This window comes from Amblyraja radiata, chromosome 1 (genome assembly GCF_010909765.2).
Source record: "Amblyraja radiata isolate CabotCenter1 chromosome 1, sAmbRad1.1.pri, whole genome shotgun sequence".
NCBI lineage: Eukaryota > Metazoa > Chordata > Chondrichthyes > Rajiformes > Rajidae > Amblyraja > Amblyraja radiata.
Genome location: NC_045956.1, coordinates 149,958,855 through 149,974,816, shown reverse-complemented (window position 1 = coordinate 149,974,816; position 15,962 = coordinate 149,958,855). Strand labels below are relative to the sequence as shown.

General features: G+C 42.7%; 1 protein-coding gene across 5 annotated transcripts in view; it reads right to left on the bottom strand.

Moving 5' to 3' along the window:
* Nucleotides 1-13,187, bottom strand: part of amacr (alpha-methylacyl-CoA racemase) — a 33,342-nt gene extending 20,155 nt beyond the window's left edge. Inside the window, exons 1-3 of one of the 5 annotated variants that reach the window (XM_033032691.1) lie at nt 12,936-13,187; nt 7,178-7,273; nt 3,487-3,745 (exon numbers count right to left, since the gene is read on the bottom strand). In XM_033032691.1, the coding sequence (XP_032888582.1) occupies nt 3,487-3,733 (247 nt within the window). In that variant the 5' untranslated portion in view covers nt 3,734-3,745; nt 7,178-7,273; nt 12,936-13,187. The other 4 variants (XM_033032659.1, XM_033032670.1, XM_033032651.1 and 1 more) reach the window with 4 other exon arrangements.
* Between the last annotated feature and the right edge of the window lie 2,775 nt (nt 13,188-15,962).

Below are 15,962 nucleotides of genomic sequence, written 5' to 3'. Positions count from 1 at the left end.
TCGTAGGATTTCTCCAAGATCTTTGGTTTATTCTCACACTCCAAAGTTATATCAAGGCAAATTGGCTTGATATAAGTGTAAATTGTCCCAAGTGTGTGTAAGGTAGTGTTAATGCGCGGGGATCACTGGTCGGTGGGCAGAGGGCCTGTTTCTACACTGTATCTCTAAACTAAACACCCAATTGAGTGTCATCCTCTAATCATTTACTAATCGTGCTTTCTACATTCCCATCCGAATCGTTGACATATACCACAATCTGCAATGGGCCCAACACTGATCCCTGAGGCACTCCACAAGTCACAGGCCTTCCGTCTGAAAAACAACCTTTCACCATCAGCTTCCTTCCATGAGGCCAATTCTTTAACCAGTCAGTTAGCTCTCCCTGGATCCAGTCCGATCTAAGCTTTTCTTGCATTTCAGATACTTACCAGCTCCCCAATGAATGCTATAATTGGATTGTTTCTATTGCAGAACCAAGGAACTGATTGTGGACTTTGGAAGGAGTAGGATGGGGACCCACAGTCCCGTTTATATCAATGGGTCGATGGTTGAAAGGGTCAAGAGCTTCAAATTCCTGGGCGTGCACATCTCTGAAGATCTTTCCTGGTCCGAGAACACTAATGCAATCATCTAGAAAGCTCATCATGCCTCTACTTCCTGAGAAGATTACGGAGAGTCGGTTTGTCAAGGAGGACTCTCTCTCACTTCTACAGGTGCACAGTAGAGAGCGTGCTGACCAGTTGCATTGTGGCTTGGTTCGGCAACTTGAGCGCCCTGGAGAGGAAGAGACTGCAAAAAGTAGCAAACACTGCCCAGTCCATCATCGGCTCTGACCTTCCTTCCATCGAGGGGATTTATCGCAGTCACTGCCTCAAAAAGGCTGGCAGTATCATCAAAGACCCACACCATCCTGGCCACACACTCATCTCCCTGCTACCTTCAGGTAGAAGGTACAGGAGCCTGAAGACTGCAACGACCAGGTTCAGGAATAGCTACTTCCCCACAGCCATCAGGCTATTAAACCTGGCTCGGACAAAACTCTGAACATTAATAACCCATTATCTGTTATTTGCTCTTTATCAGTTTATTTATTCATGTGTTTTGTAGTCAATGCCTATTATGTTCTGTTGTGCTGAAGCAAAGCAAGAATTTCATTGTCCTATCAGGGACACATGGCAATAAACTCTCTTGAATCTTGAATCTAATAACTCACTGCATAAATATTTTTTCCTCTAAAAAGATTATCCATCTCTCCTGTGAATGTTAAAATGGAATTGCTTCTATTGCAGATGCTAATAACTTACTGCATGAAGAATTTTTGCTCAATGTAATGCAGCTGAGAAATTGAAATTTGGGTAATGTTTGTTCTGGTGTAGTCACAATTGCCTGGTCAATATCCTTAGAATTGAGGGCATATTTACACCCAGTCAGCTGCACTGGACAGACCACATTGTTTGTATGCCCAACACAAAACTCACACTCCTTTCCAAAAGATGATCAGGCAGACAAAAGGAAAGATTTCCTTGTCTGTAAGTGTCAAGACGTTAGCTTTACCAGGATGCTTTGACACCATACTCGATCAACTACTCCCTTGATGCCAAGGACAGTTACAAGTGTCAGACCTCTAAATTTTAGCTCTTTGTTCCATGTTTAGAACAAGGCTGTGATGACATCTGAAGCAAAGTATTTCTGACAAACACTAATTGGCATCCGTTGACAGGTTATTGGTAAGTAAATGCTGCTAGATAGGTTCCAGCGCATTTTAGTGATGATTGAGCGTAGCATTAAATTAGATTGGAGTTGACCCATTATATTTTTGTGAACAGGCTATACCTTGGCCAATTATAATTCACGTAATGCAGTTCAGTGTCTGACTAAAATAAAATGCTGCTCCTTCACAATGCTAATCCTGGTTTTGAGAAACCCAGCACTGAAAGGAAGGTTGTGCTTCACAGACACCTAAACACCTGCTAATAAAAAGTGACAATGCGGGTAGATATCTAGAATTAGGATTGTGTATTGCAAATATTACAATTTATACTTGCCTCATACCTCCTGCCTTTATAACTGGGATGTACTGAATCAAGCGTTTAGACTTTGATTGTGGTGTTCAAATGATATTCACGAGAATGTTTCCTTAAATTAATACATTTTTATCATCTCTAGGAAAAGTATATGGAGTTGCATTTTAATTAGATTGAGAGGATGAATATATTTCTCATTTTCATATGCTCATCTGGATCTTTTGATATATTTTTACGTTCTCTGGCAGAATTGTTTTGTTATGTATTGGACCTCAAGTAATGTCATTTCATTCCCCGTTTCTTTCAGAAAGATTTGAACCGTAAAATTACAAAAAATGAACTATCAGCATCCCTTTCAAGTCAATCTTGAATTATTTTTTCATGTAAAATAACATTAGAAATCTGCCAATAACAAGTCCCTTCTAAAATGTCATGTTTGTAGAAATATAGGCAATGAAAGAAAGGTGGTTTGTTTATTGGAATTAAACTTATCGCATCCTCAGGACTTCATTGTAAGGTTCCTCAAGGTATGCTCCATGCCAATCTATCAGTGTATGAAATTACAAAATGCACATCAGGTCAGGAAATATCCAAAAAAGGGGAATTCACACTGTTGACTAAGTCAGGGTCATCAGTTTGAAACAACAACTTTGATTCTCTCTCAACAGATGCTGCTTTATATCTTACAAATTTCTTGTGTTTTCTGATCTTAATACTTTATCAATGATTTTCGCACAATCAAATAGGCTAACTATTCTATAAAATAATTGAGCAACGGTTTATCTACTTCAAATTTCACTTTCCCCTTCTCCATTCAAACTCAATTATTTTTAACATTTAAGACAGAGGGTCATGAAAAGCCACGAGCACAATTATCACATCTCACTACATATAAATTACCTGTTAAAAAATAATACATTGGAATACTTCATTATTAATTTCTGCTGAGTTCATATCAATCAAATGGACTCTTCTTCACAGGAGTAAATTGCTGGGGTCAATCAGCGGATTTGGCGAGAACAGATTACTATAATTTGCATTTCTCTTGACTGTACTCCTGGATTCATTCACTGTTAAAAATCACTTAGCAGGACAAAGATAAATTACTACAAATATAGACTTCAACTCACACACTCTCTGACCTAATATGATGTTAAAAGAAAAAGTCTGTAAACTCTGAACATTAACTAAAAGTAAAAATGTTGGTACAACTTAATAAATCAGTCACCTAACTTTTGATGATGGTTTAAACTTGATGCATTTTCTTTTTTCAAAGATTCCAAGGATTGTACCTAAATTTTCAGCATTGGCTTTTTGTTGCCAAAAATAAGGTGTGGGTATCAATAGGAAACATTTTCAACTCAATTTATGATCTCTAAATTTTGTCTGGCGATGTATACATTTATAAACATGCATAACATTGGCATCTAAGGCGACACAATAACATTTGTTTGCATTATACCTTGACGGAAGGGTTCAATGAGAACATCAGACTGGTTACAAAGTTGCTTTAGCACTCCGACTCCTTCTGGCTTTTTCAGATCCAAAGCAACTGAACGCTTGCCTCGTGCCAACACGTCAACATTTGCTGCTGCCCTTGTTCGATCTATGCGTACCACCTTGGCGCCAAAATCGGACAGAATCATTCCACACAACGGAGCAGGTGCCAGACCAGCAAGCTCAATTACACGGACTCCTGCTAGAGCCATTCTGTTGTGGCTCTGAGGGAAAGATAGTTATTTAATTAATGTATGGAAATCTACTTTTCAGGCTTAATTTTAACACTACATCCACAATATGTATGGCATGGTGGCGCAGAGGAAGAGTTGCTGCCTTAAAGCGCCAGAGACCCGGGTTCGATCATGACTACGGGTGCTGTCTGTATGGAGTTTGTACGTTCTCCCCGTGACCTGTGTGGGTTTCTCCAGGTGTGTCGGTTTCCTCCAACACTCCAAAAGATATACAGGTTTGTAGGTTATTTGGTAAAATTGTAAATTGTAAATTTGGTAAAATTGTAAATTGTCCCCAGTGTGTGTAAGATAGAGTTAGTGTGCGGGGATCATTGGTCGGCGCAGACTCGGTAGGCCGAAGGGCATTTTTCCGCACTGTATCTCTAAAACTAAAATAGGTATGGCGTACTATTTTCTATAATTATGATTCAGTTTAATTCATAATGTTGACAATAGCTTTTTGAACCAGGAGTAGCAGAGGAAAAATAAATGTGTGGACTTAAAGAGTGGGGAAAAGAAAGAAATAAACTATGTTGAAAGAGTGTAGGAATACTCAATTATTCCAAGTTGGGAGGGAAGGGAACCATTTGGGTTACAATGGCTCAGTGACTGTAATGGGCATGGGGTTAAAGCTTCCTTGTGTGACTAACAGTGGTGTTTTGTGAGTTGGCAACTCTTCCATTTAGCTCTAAGAAGTCAAGAAAGGAACAATTTAATATTTGTCAGGTTTCCAACTGCACTGCAATTACCTGGCTGCCCATGAATCGCTCTAGTTTGTCTCATCTTTCTTCTGAAACTCTTTCGAGACTAAGTTGATGGCATGATAACTGGTAACATCTGCTGGTATCTGTTAGCTATCACATTGGAGTGGGCATAGAAAATCACTGCAGATCTGAAGATCTACATCAGAGACATCTCACATGTCCTGCAACTCTGCAATAACTTTACATTTCTAGGTTCCCCATTTACATCTTCCTATCCCTCTTTTTGCAGTAACTGGAGCTGGTCCAGTCCCTGCACTTCAATTTCTCACTCACAGTAAAAGGGAATCTGATAGGATCCCTCTGATCAACTATCCCCTTCCACCTGGTGATTGTTCAAGGCTTTCTGGAAGGCAATGCTGCATTGAATTCACATGGGCGAGTGATCAGGACTGCTTACAAAATTTCAAGTGCGACCTTACCTCCATTCTGTACAATTGTAACATGACATCCCAACTCGTATTGTCAATGGCTCAGCCAATGAGGACAATCCCACCATATGCTTCCTTGTCACTATCTACATGCCCTTATTCAAAGAATGATGTTCCCAAAGAGTTCTCTATTCACCAGGACTTCCCATGATGTTACTGTTCATTGGGTATGTCCTGGCTGGCTTAAATTACCAAATTGCATCAGTTTGCAATTATCTGCAAAAAATAACTTCAGAGATACATTTCAGACAATAAGAAAACTTCTTGAAGAAATTAGATAAAAGCTGGTCTCACTTTACCTTTCTACAGGTTGACAAAACGACATTAATTTATATTCATTTAACTTAAATACTGTAGTCACCTTTCCTTTAACCAAATAATAGGACCACTTTCTTAAATAGGCAGATTTATTATTGTCACGTGTTCCGACATACACTGAAAGGCTTGGTTTTGCATGTTGTCCAAGCAGATCAGATATACCATACATAAATAAAGTACAACAGATATAACAAAGAAGATGCAGAGTACAGAATATAATTCTCAGCATTGTAGCACATCAGTTCTATAGATAAAGTCCGGTTCTCAATGGTACAGAATTGAATTAGACAGTAGTCGAGTTTCCAGAAAAACAGTTCAGATGCATAATAGAGGCTATTCCTGAGTCTGAGGGTTGTATGCTTTCATAACTGATAGGAGCAGAATTAGGCCATTCGGCCCATCACGTCTCCCCCGCCATTCAATCATAGCTGATCAATTTCTCCCTCTCAACCTCATTCTCCTGCCTTCTTCCCCATAACTTGACACCCTTACTAATCAAGAATCTATCTCTGCATTAAAATATATCCATTGATTTGGCCTCCACAGCCTTCTGTGGCAATGAATTCCACAAATTCACCACCCTCTGACTAAAGAAATTCCAAAGGAATGTACTTTTATTCCGAGACTATGACCTCTGGTCTTTGACTCTCCCACTCGTGGAAACATCGAATTTCTGTACATTCTATACATTCATGCTTCTGTATGCTTCAGGGTGGGACAAGTCTTTGGTCAAATGATCAGGGTGGGACAAGTCTTTGATTATTTTGGCTATTTTTTTGGAGCAGTGTGAAGTGTAGTTGGAGCCAATGGTGGGAGGTCTGGTATTTTTGATGTACTGGGCGACACCTACAACTCTCTACAAATTCTTTTAGTTTTGGGCCGATCTGTTCCCAAACTAAGCTGTGATGCAACCCAACAGGATGCTTTCTATGGTGCATCTGTAGAAGTTTGTAAGTATCATTGGAGACACGCCAAATTTCCTATCTACTCAGGAAGTAGAGACATTCCTGAGCCTAAGCTCATCAGCTTTTGTTACAGCACCCCATCGTACTTGGATAAGGTGACAAATATGCAGAATTTGTTAAGACTTAGTCGAAAGGCTAAAAGGTCCACATGATATATTTGACTAGTTTTCTTTGACTGATGCTAGTGAAGGATGCAGAGATTCACCAGTGCACTGCCTGGAATGGAGCATTTTATTTATAAGGAGAAACCCTATGGACTGGATTTCCTTGGAGCAGAGGAAGCTGGGCGATGGGAGCATGATTGAGGTACAGAAAATTTAAAGGGACATACATAGTTAGTGAAGACAGTAATAAAAATTTGCCCTAATAATATGGTAAATGCTTAAAGGAAGGGATGAGAGGTTTAAGGGGGATCGGAGTTAAAATATTTTTTCCACCACCTAGTGATTGGAATCTGGATCGCATAACGATGTGATGAAGCAGGCATTTTCAGGACATTTATGCATCTACAAAGCACTTTAAAACTCCCAAGGCATAGTGTGCAATGAATTAAGTGCTGGAGAATAGGATTTGTATTCGAGGGACAGTACACATTCTGTGGCCCAATGGACTTTTTTCAGCGTTATGAGAAATCATGTGGTTTTAAAGCATATAATAATGATTGCTGGAATTATGAAATAAAAATAAAAATTCTAGAAACACTAGTAAATGTGGAGCAGAAATTAAAAATAAACACTAGACAAACAGGTAGCCTCTTTTTAAAATTTCAGTTACTGTGGGAAACAATGTCAATATTTCTCCCGATTTCATAATCATTCGTTAGAATTTGCACCGGACAAAAGGTTGTAGTCCTTACAGGTTAATTATTATTCTCTCCACAGTTTCTGCCTGACCTGAGAGTTTCCAGCAATTTCTGTTATAATACTTTAACATGAATTACGCATTAACCTGTTTCAACTTTATTATAGGAGCCTTCCAAATACTCAACGTTACAAGCAGTCTTAAAGTGTTTTAATCAGAAGGTAGGCAGGTAAACTGCTGACTCTGAAACGGCAAAACATAGACAAACATCAAAGTACATTTTAAGAAGTATAAACAATGTGGTGCAACATTTATGTCACTCTCATTACCGTTAGAGCAGTCCTGAGCTACTATCTACAGCGCCCTCACTAATGTTTGGGACAAACATGCATCATTTATTTATTTGCCTCTGTACTCCATAATTTGAGATTTGTAATAGAAAAAAAAAATCATATGTAGTTAAAATGCACATTGTCAGATTTTATTGAAGGCCATTTTTATACTTTTCGGTTTCAACATGTAGAAATTACAGTTGTGTTTATACATAGTCCCCCCCCCATTTCAGGACACCATTAATGATTGGGACACATGGCTTCACAGGTGTTTGTAATTGCTCAGGTGTGTTTAAATACCTCCTTCATGCGCGTATAACAGAGCTCTCAGCACCTTATACTTTCCATCACCTTTATTGCTGTTTATCAACATGAGGACCAACGTTGTGCCAATGAAAGTCAAAGAATCCATTATGAGACTGAGAAACAAGAATAAAACTGTTGGAGATATCTGCCAAACCTTAGGCTTACCAAAATCAACTGTTTGGAACATGAAGGACAAAGAGAGCACTGGTGAGCTTTCTAATTGCAAAGGAACTGTCAGGCCAAGGAAGACCTCCACAGATGATGACAGAAGAATTCCCTCTATAATAAAGGGGAAAAAAATCCCCCAACACCTGTCCGACATGATCAGAAACACTCTTCAATTGTGGATTTGTCAATGATCTTGTCCGCAGAAGACTTCATGAACACCTGGACTTTCAGAAAGTATTTAAGGTCCCATGTAGATTAGTGGGCAAAATTAGAGCACATGGTATTGGGGGTAGGGTACTGACATGGATAGAAAATTGGCAGGCAGACAGGAAACAAAGAGTAGGGATTAACGAGTCCCTTGCAGAATGGCAGGCAGTGACTAGTGTGGTACCGCAAGGCTCGATGCTGGGACCGCAGCTATTTACAATACACATTAATGATTTACATGAAGGGATTAAAAGTAACATTAGCAAATTTGCAGATGACACAAAGCTGGGTGGCAGTGTGAAGTGTGAGGAGGATGCTATCAGGATGCAGGTTGACTTGGACAGGTTGGGTGAGTGGGCAGATGCAGTTTAATGTGGATAAATGTGAGGTTATCCACTTTGGTGGCAAAAAAAGGAAGGCAGATTATCTGAACGGTGTCAAGTTTGGGGGTCAAGTTTACAACGAGGTCTGTGGGCCCTTGTTCATCAGTCATTGAAAGTAAGCATGCAGGTACAGCAGGCAATGAAGAAAGCTAATGGCATGTTGGCCTTCATAACAAAAGGAGTTGAGCACAAGAGCAAAGAGGTCCTTCAGCAGTTGTACAGGGCCCTAGTGAGACCACACCTGGAGTATTGTGTGTAGTTTTGGTCTCCAAATTTGAGTAAAGACATTCTTGCTATTGAGGGAGTGCAGCGCATGTTCACGAGGTTAATTCCCGGGATGGCGGGACTGTCATATGTTGATAGAACGGAGCAGCTGGGCTTGTATACTGTGGAATTTAGAAGGATGAGAGGGCATCTTATTGAAACATATAAGATTATTCTGGGATTGGACACGCTAGAGGCAGGAAACATGTTCCCGATGTTGGGGGAATCAAGAACCAGGGGCCATAGTTTAAGAATTAGGGGCAGGCCATTTAGAATGGGGATGAGGAAAAACTTTTTCACTCAGAGAGTTGTGAATCTGTGGAATTCTCTGCCTCAGAAGGCCAATTCTCTGGATGCTGTCAAGAGGGAGTTAGATAGAGCTCTTAAAGATAGCAGAGTCAGGGGATATGGCGAGAAGGCAGGAACGGGGTACTGATTGTGGACGATCAGCCATTCTACACCAAGACAATGATCCCAGAAATACTACTAAAGCAACAAATGAGTTTTTCAAACCTAAAAAATTGTCAATCCTTGAGTGGCCAAGTCCATCACTCGATCTGAACCCAATTGAGCATGCCTTTTATATGCTGACAAAAACTGAAGGGGACTAGCCCCCAAAACAAGCATAAGCTAAAGATGGCTGCAATACAGGCCTGGCAGAGCATCACCAGAGAAGACACCCAGCAACTGGTGATGTCCATGAACCGCAGATTTCAAGGCAATTAATTCTAAAAGGGTTGACGGTGGATATGCAATGGAAGACATTTAAAGACTGCATGGATGAACTACAAAAATTGTTCATCCCAGTTTGGCAAAAGAATAAATCAGGGAAGGTAGTGCATCCGTGGATAACAAGGGAAATCAGGGATAGTATCAAAGCGAAGGATGATGCGTACAAGTTAGCCAGAAAAAGCAGCATACCGGAGGACTGGGAGAAATTCAGAGACCAGCAGAGGAGGACAAAGGGCTTAATTAGGAAAGGAAACATAGATTATGAAAGAAAACTGGCAGGGAACATAAAAACTGACTGCAAAAGTTTTTATAGATATGTGAAAAGAAAGAGATTAGTTAAAACAAATGTAGGTCCCTTGCAGTCAGAAACGGGTGAGTTGATCATGGGGAACAAGGATATGGTGGACCAATTGAATAACTACTTTGGTTCCGTCTTCACTAAGGAAGACATAAATAATCTGCCAGAAATAGCAGGGGTCAAAGGAGTTGGAGGAATTGAGTGAAATCCAGGTTAGCCGGGAAGTGGTGTTGGGTAAATTAAATGGATTAAAGGCCGATAAATCCCCAGGGCCAGATAGGCTGCATCCCAGAGTACTTAAGGAAGTAGCTCCAGAAATAGTGGATGCATTAGTGATAATTTTTCAAAACTCTTTAGATTCTGGAGTAGTTCCTGAGGATTGGCGGGTAGCAAACGTAACCCCACTTTTTAAGAAGGGAGGGAGAGAGAAAACGGGGAATTACAGACCAGTTAGTCTAACATCGGTAGTGGGGAAACTGCTAGAGTCAGTTATTAAAGATGGGATAGCAGCACATTTGGAAAGTGGTGAAATCATTGGACAAAGTCAGCATGGATTTACAAAAGGTAAATCATGTCTGACGAATCTTATAGAATTTTTCGAGGATGTAACTAGTAGCGTGGATAGGGGAGAACCAGTGGATGTGGTGTATCTGGACTTCCAGAAGGCTTTCGACAAGGTCCCACATAAGAGATTAGTTTACAAACTTAAAGCACACGGCATTGGGGGTTCAGTATTGATGTGGATAGAGAACTGGCTGGCAAACAGGAAGCAAAGAGTAGGAGTAAACGGGTCCTTTTCACAATGGCAGGCAGTGACTAGTGGGGTACCGCAAGGCTCAGTGCTGGGACCCCAGCTATTTACAATATATATTAATGATCTGGATGAGGGAATTGAAGGCAATATCTCCAAGTTTGCGGATGACACTAAGCTGGGGGGCAGTGTTAGCTGTGAGGAGGATGCTAGGAGACTGCAAGGTGACTTGGATAGGCTGGGTGAGTGGGCAAATGTTTGGCAGATGCAGTATAATGTGGATAAATGTGAGGTTATCCATTTTGGTGGCAAAAACAGGAAAGCAGACTATTATCTAAATGGTGGCCGACTAGGGAAAGGGGAGATGCAGCGAGACCTGGGTGTCATGGTACACCAGTCATTGAAAGTGGGCATGCAGGTGCAGCAGGCAGTGAAGAAAGCGAATGGTATGTTAGCTTTCATAGCAAAAGGATTTGAGTATAGGAGCAGGGAGGTTCTACTGCAGTTGTACAGGGTCTTGGTGAGACCACACCTGGAGTATTGCGTACAGTTTTGGTCTCCAAATCTGAGGAAGGACATTATTGCCATAGAGGGAGTGCAGAGAAGGTTCACCAGACTGATTCCTGGGATGTCAGGACTGTCTTATGAAGAAAGACTGGATAGACTTGGTTTATACTCTCTAGAATTTAGGAGATTGAGAGGGGATCTTATAGAAACTTACAAAATTCTTAAGGGGTTGGACAGGCTAGATGCAGGAAGATTGCTCCCGATGTTGGGGAAGTCCAGGACAAGGGGTCACAGCTTAAGGATAAGGGGGAAATCCTTTAAAACCGAGATGAGAAGAACTTTTTTCACACAGAGAGTGGTGAATCTCTGGAACTCCCTGCCACAGAGGGTAGTCGAGGCCAGTTCATTGGCTATATTTAAGAGGGAGTTAGATGTGGCCCTTGTGGCTAAGGGGATCAGAGGGTATGGAGAGAAGGCAGGTACGGGATACTGAGTTGGATGATCAGCCATGATCATATTGAATGGCGGTGCAGGCTCGAAGGGCCGAATGGCCTACTCCTGCACCTAATTTCTATGTTTCTATGTTATTGCATGCAAATATGCAACAAAATTATATGCAACAAAATACTAAACATGACTACTTTCATTTACATGACATTGCTGTGTTCAAACATTATAGTGTCTTGAAATGGGGAGACTATGTATAAACACTGCTGTAATTTCTACATGATGAAACGAAAATGTATAAAAATGGCCTTTATTAAAATCTGACAATGTGCACTTTAACCATATGTGATTTTTTCTATTACAAATATCAAATTGTGGAATAAAAACATAGAAATTAGGTGCAGGAGTAGGCCATTCGGCCCTTCGAGCCTGCACCGCCATTCAATATGATCATGGCTGATCATCCAACTCAGTATCCCGTACCTGCCTTCTCTCCATACCCTCTGATCCCCTTAGCCACAAGGGCCACATCTAACTCCCTCTTAAATATAGCCAATGAACTGGCCTCGACTACCCTCTGTGGCAGGGAGTTCCAGAGATTCACCACTCTGGAATACAGAGGTAGATAAATAAATTATGGGTCTTTGTCCTAAACATTATGGAGGGCACAGTACCTCATCTGAAATCCTTGGACTATATCTATCTTTGATCGGACTTTACTGGCTTGATCTTGCATTAAACGTTATTCACGTTATTCTTTTTATCCTTTATCAGTACACTGTGGATGGCTCGATTGTAATTGTATTATCTTTCCTCTGACTGGATAGCACACAATAAAAGTTTTTCACTGGTACAGTAAACTAAACTATAGAAGATAAACACAAAAAGCTGAAGTAACTCAGCAGGTGCAGGCAGCATCTCTGGAAAGAAGGAATGGGTGACATTTCAGGTTGAGACCCTTCTTCAGACTGGTTAGGGATAAGGGAAACAAGAGATATAGACGATGATACAGAGAAATAAACAATAATGAATGAAAGATATGCAAAAATGTAACGATGATAAGGAAACAGGCCATCATTGTTAGCTGTTTGTTTGGGTGAAAACGAGAAGCTGGTGCGGCTTGGGTGGGGGAGGAATAGAGAGGGAAACCCGGGTTACTTGAAGTTAGAGAAATCATTATTCATACCACTTGGCTGTAAGATGCCCAAGCGAAATATGAGATGCTATTCCTCCAATTTGCGTTTAGCAGGTTCATCTTGTAAAGATGTTGTATCCTTGTCACTTGCCTTAACGAGCAGAAACACTCGAGTACCTACAAACACACCAGTTGTGGTGCAAACTTTGCACTAACTGCACACTTCGCTCCTTCCTTCACTGGTCCCACAACAAGTGCCGTGTCCGACACGTTGAGCGGCCGGGGACCGATCCCAGCAGCTCCCCATCGCCAGCAACCCTCATACCCGCAACGAGGCGAACTTACAGCGAACTTACAGCGCTCTTCCCCGCTCACCTGCCCTGGATCGGGAAGTCCCGGCCTGCGGTCGAGCGCGCGAGCGAGCGAGCAGGGGACTGGGGACTGGCGGAGAGCAGGAGGCGGGCGGGTAGAGGATGGACGGGTACACAGGCGGGGGGGGAGGGGGGGCAGTGGGCGGGTACACTGGTGGGCGGGGAGGGGGGGCAGTGGGCGGGTACACACGTGGACGGGTACACTGGCGGGGGGGGGGAGGGGAGGGGGTGGAACAGGCGGCCGCACGGACAGGAGGGTGACCAGGATCTGCTCCGCGCGCATGCGCAGGCAGAACCCGGTGCGTCATCAAGAGATGACGTCACATGCGGCGAGGAGACCGAGTAGGAAGTGGGATAAAGGGATGGGTGGGGGTAAGTAGGGGATGGGTGGGGATGTGGGGTGAGATGGGGATGTGGGGTGAGCAGGGGATGGGTGCGGTGAGAGGTGGTGGTAGAAGAAGTGGGGATGTGATAAGAAGGGGGAGAGGGAGTGGGGTAGGGAAGGGAAGGGGATGGATGGATGGAGGTAGGTGCAGGTGCAGGAGGTAAGGGGAAGAGGAAGGCATGGGTGGTGGGGGGTAGGAGATGGAGGGGAGGTGGTGAGGAGGAAGTTGGTACGAGGTGTAGGGCAGGAGGTTGAGGGATGTGAGGGGGAGGGGATGAGGTGGATGGTAAGAGATGGCAGGCCAGAGGTGAGGAGGGAGAGAAGAAGAAGGATGGGAGGGAAGGGGAAGGTGGGAGGACAGGGGAAGGTATGGGCTGGAGAGGAGGGGGGAAGGTGGGTGGGGGAGGAGGAGGTAAGGGGAAGGTGGAATGGTAGGGGAAGGAGGGATGGTGAGGTGGGAGGTTAGGGAGAGGTAAGAGTGAGGGCAGGGGAGATGGGGAAGAAGAGGGACAGAGAAGGAAGGGGATAGTGGGAGGAAGGGAGGAGGGAATCCAGCCAACCAAGCAACCTTGACTGCAGTTCCTAAGAACGTGAAGTTTTCATACTATCTCTACTTCGGCGCCATTAATGTATACCAGGGTGTATGTGCTTGGGAGGATCCCCACCCTACATCAGTCTGAAGAAGGGTTTTGGCCCGAAACGTTGCCTATTTCCTTCACTCCATAGATGCTGCTGCACATGCTGAGTTTCTCCAGTACCTTTGTCTACCTAGTTGATATTGGTTGTCCACTTGATCCTTGTCAGCCTACATGCTGGATACTGAGTTGGATGATCAGCCATGATCATATTGAATGGCGGTGCAGGCTCGAAGGGCCGAATGGCCTACTCCTGAACCTATTTTCTATGTTTCTATGCTATAAAACCCTGGTACTCTAGCTAGAGGGGAGAAGATAGAAGAAAGAGAGGAAATGAGACAATGTGGGATGCCTCCCTGCCAGCAGTGTTCCCCTGTTGCAGGTTCACCGAGACTGAGTGACTGGGGCAAACCTGAGATCACGAGTGCCACCATGTGGTCAAGACTAGACTGCCAGGAAAGAAGCCCTGAACAGCAACCTTGTAGGTTTCTTGGCAAGCAATTTGACAAAAAATATCCTCAACTATTCCACTAATGTTTTGTTTGTTTATTTATTATTTATTTATTATTGTCACGCGTACCAAGGTACTGCGAAAAGCTTTGCAGTGAAGGCATTGCGCACTATCCAGTCAAATAAATGACAATACATGAATACAATCAAGCCGTCCAAAGTCTTGAGTAACTCAGCGGGGCAGGCAGCATCCCCGGAAACCATGAATAGGTGATATTTCGGATTCAGACCCTTCTTCACTGAGTACAGGAGTTATTTTGCAATTGTGCAAGGCTTTGGTGACTCTGCACACGGAGTATTGTGTCCAGATTTGGTGGCCCTGCTGTAGAACGATGCCATTAAGCTGGAAAGAATCCAAAGAAGATTTAGTAAATGTGCCAGGACTCGAAGGCCTGATTTATAGGGTTGGGCAGGCTAGAACATCATTCCCTGGAGCAGAGAAGAATGAGGGGTGACCTTATAGATGTGCATGAAATCACAGAGGGCATCAATTTAAGATGAGAGCGGGAAGATTCAAAAGAGACTTGATGTGCAACTTCTTAACGCAAAGGGTGGTATCAATATCGAATGAGCCACCAGTGAAAGTGGTTGAGACAGATACAATAACATTTTAAAGACATTTGGGCATGTGCATGGATAGAGGGATATGGATCTAATGCAAGTAAACTGGACAAGCTAAAACAAGCATCTTGGTGGTAATGGATGAGTTAGGCTGATGGGCCTGTTTCTCTACTATAATGTATGACTTTATGACTAAATAAATGAATACCATATGATAAATGTGCATGCCATCTAATTAATTGTAGAAACACAAACAAAACTATACATTGCAAATCAAGAAACAAAGGTTAGTTTAATTTTTCTTTAACATTATTTGTCCAGGATTCATCGCACGGATGGAATTTCTATGGGGGGCAGCGTTAGCTGTGAGGAGGATGCTAGGTGGCTGCAAGGTGACTTGGATAGGCTGGGTGAGTGGGCAAATGCATGGCAGATGCAGTATAATGTGGATAAATGTGAGGTTATCCACTTTGGTGGCAAAAACTGGAAAGTAGACTATTATCTGAATGGTGGCCGATTAGGAAAAGGGGAGATGCAACGAGACCTGGGTGTCATAGTACACCAGTCATTGAAAGTAGGCATGCAGGTGCAGCAGGCAGTGAAGAAAGCAAATGGTATGTTAGGATTCATAGCAAAAGGATTTGAGTATAGGAGCAGGGAGGTTCTACTGCAGTTGTACAGGGTCTTGGTGAGACTACACCTGGAGTATTGCGTACAGTTTTGGTCTCCTAATCTGAGAAAAGACATTCTTGCCATAGAGGGAGTACAGAGAAGGTTCACTAGACTGATTCCTGGGATGTCAGGACTTTCATATGAAGAAAGACTGGATAGACTCGGCTTGTACTCGCTAGAATTTAGAAGATTGAGGGGGGATCTTATAGAAACATCCAAAATTCTTAAGTGGTTGGACAGGCTAGATGCAGGAAGATTGTTCCCGATG